Genomic DNA, 864 nt, shown 5'->3' with positions numbered 1-864 from the left:
CTCAATGACAGTGTTTTCTGAGATGTGAAAAAAAGAAAAGGAGTTGAAGTTTTTAATTTTTATCAATCTTTATTAAAACTGGTGATACAGTGTGCTTTACAAAAGAAGCTGAGTGTAAGACACAGAAAGATGAGAAAAGTACAAACGATTATCAATGCAGAGCAACCAGGAAGTTTGTAAAAGAGTTCATCCTCAGGCGATTGGTTGGGTCTCTTTGATCAGCCAATCCAAAGCCTCCTTCCTGCCCTGCCTCTCCAGCTCTGCTCCGACCACCTCCCGGCACTTCCTGTGGTACTCGTTCACCCAGTTCTTCTGCAGGACGTGAAGAAAAGAGATGTCGATCATCACTCCAATTAATTACTGTACTTTAATTCCTAAATGACTACAGTATGTCCTGTTATATTTTAAGTGTGTATCTCATTACCAATATAATATTTAAGTAAAAATATTTAACTTCTAACTTGTCTCACCTCCTTTTTGGTGAGCAGCTCAGTGTTCATCATTTTCACTTGGATCGGGACCAGAGTCAGAGGCTCGAATGTCAGACTGCCCCTGTTCCTGAAGTTGTGCTTCACAGAACAAAAACAAAAAGTTATTTCTCCTCTTCATATTAACAACGTACTGACGAGTTTTACAGCTTTTAAAATATTGACTGTGGTCTTACTTTGGACTTTGCTGGAACAACGAGGACCACATTTTCAATACGAATGCCGAATAATCCATCTTCGTAGTACCCAGGTTCTGGAGAAACAGCACAGAGAGAACAACATGTCATCTAAAGACAACACAATACTGGAATTTAAAGGATGCCTAATATTTTTTATTTTCACTTTGGAGATTGTTCAAGCATAAGTTGTTATAAGA

The 864-nt window shown here is 38.4% G+C and overlaps 1 protein-coding gene across 1 annotated transcript in view; it reads right to left on the bottom strand.

The window, feature by feature from the left end:
* Positions 1-43: 43 nt before the first annotated feature.
* Positions 44-864, bottom strand: part of LOC106512107 (xaa-Pro aminopeptidase 1) — a gene marked incomplete in the record, with an annotated part of 2,644 nt that continues 1,823 nt past the window's right edge. The window contains 3 exon segments of the mRNA XM_014000796.1: positions 44-312; positions 471-569; positions 665-741. Of these exon segments, the coding sequence (XP_013856250.1) occupies positions 193-312; positions 471-569; positions 665-741 (296 nt within the window).

The sequence above is a fragment of the Austrofundulus limnaeus genome, unplaced genomic scaffold (assembly GCF_001266775.1).
Source record: "Austrofundulus limnaeus strain Quisiro unplaced genomic scaffold, Austrofundulus_limnaeus-1.0 Scaffold4302, whole genome shotgun sequence".
NCBI classification, from domain to species: domain Eukaryota; kingdom Metazoa; phylum Chordata; class Actinopteri; order Cyprinodontiformes; family Rivulidae; genus Austrofundulus; species Austrofundulus limnaeus.
This window is presented reverse-complemented; position numbering and strand designations above follow the sequence as displayed.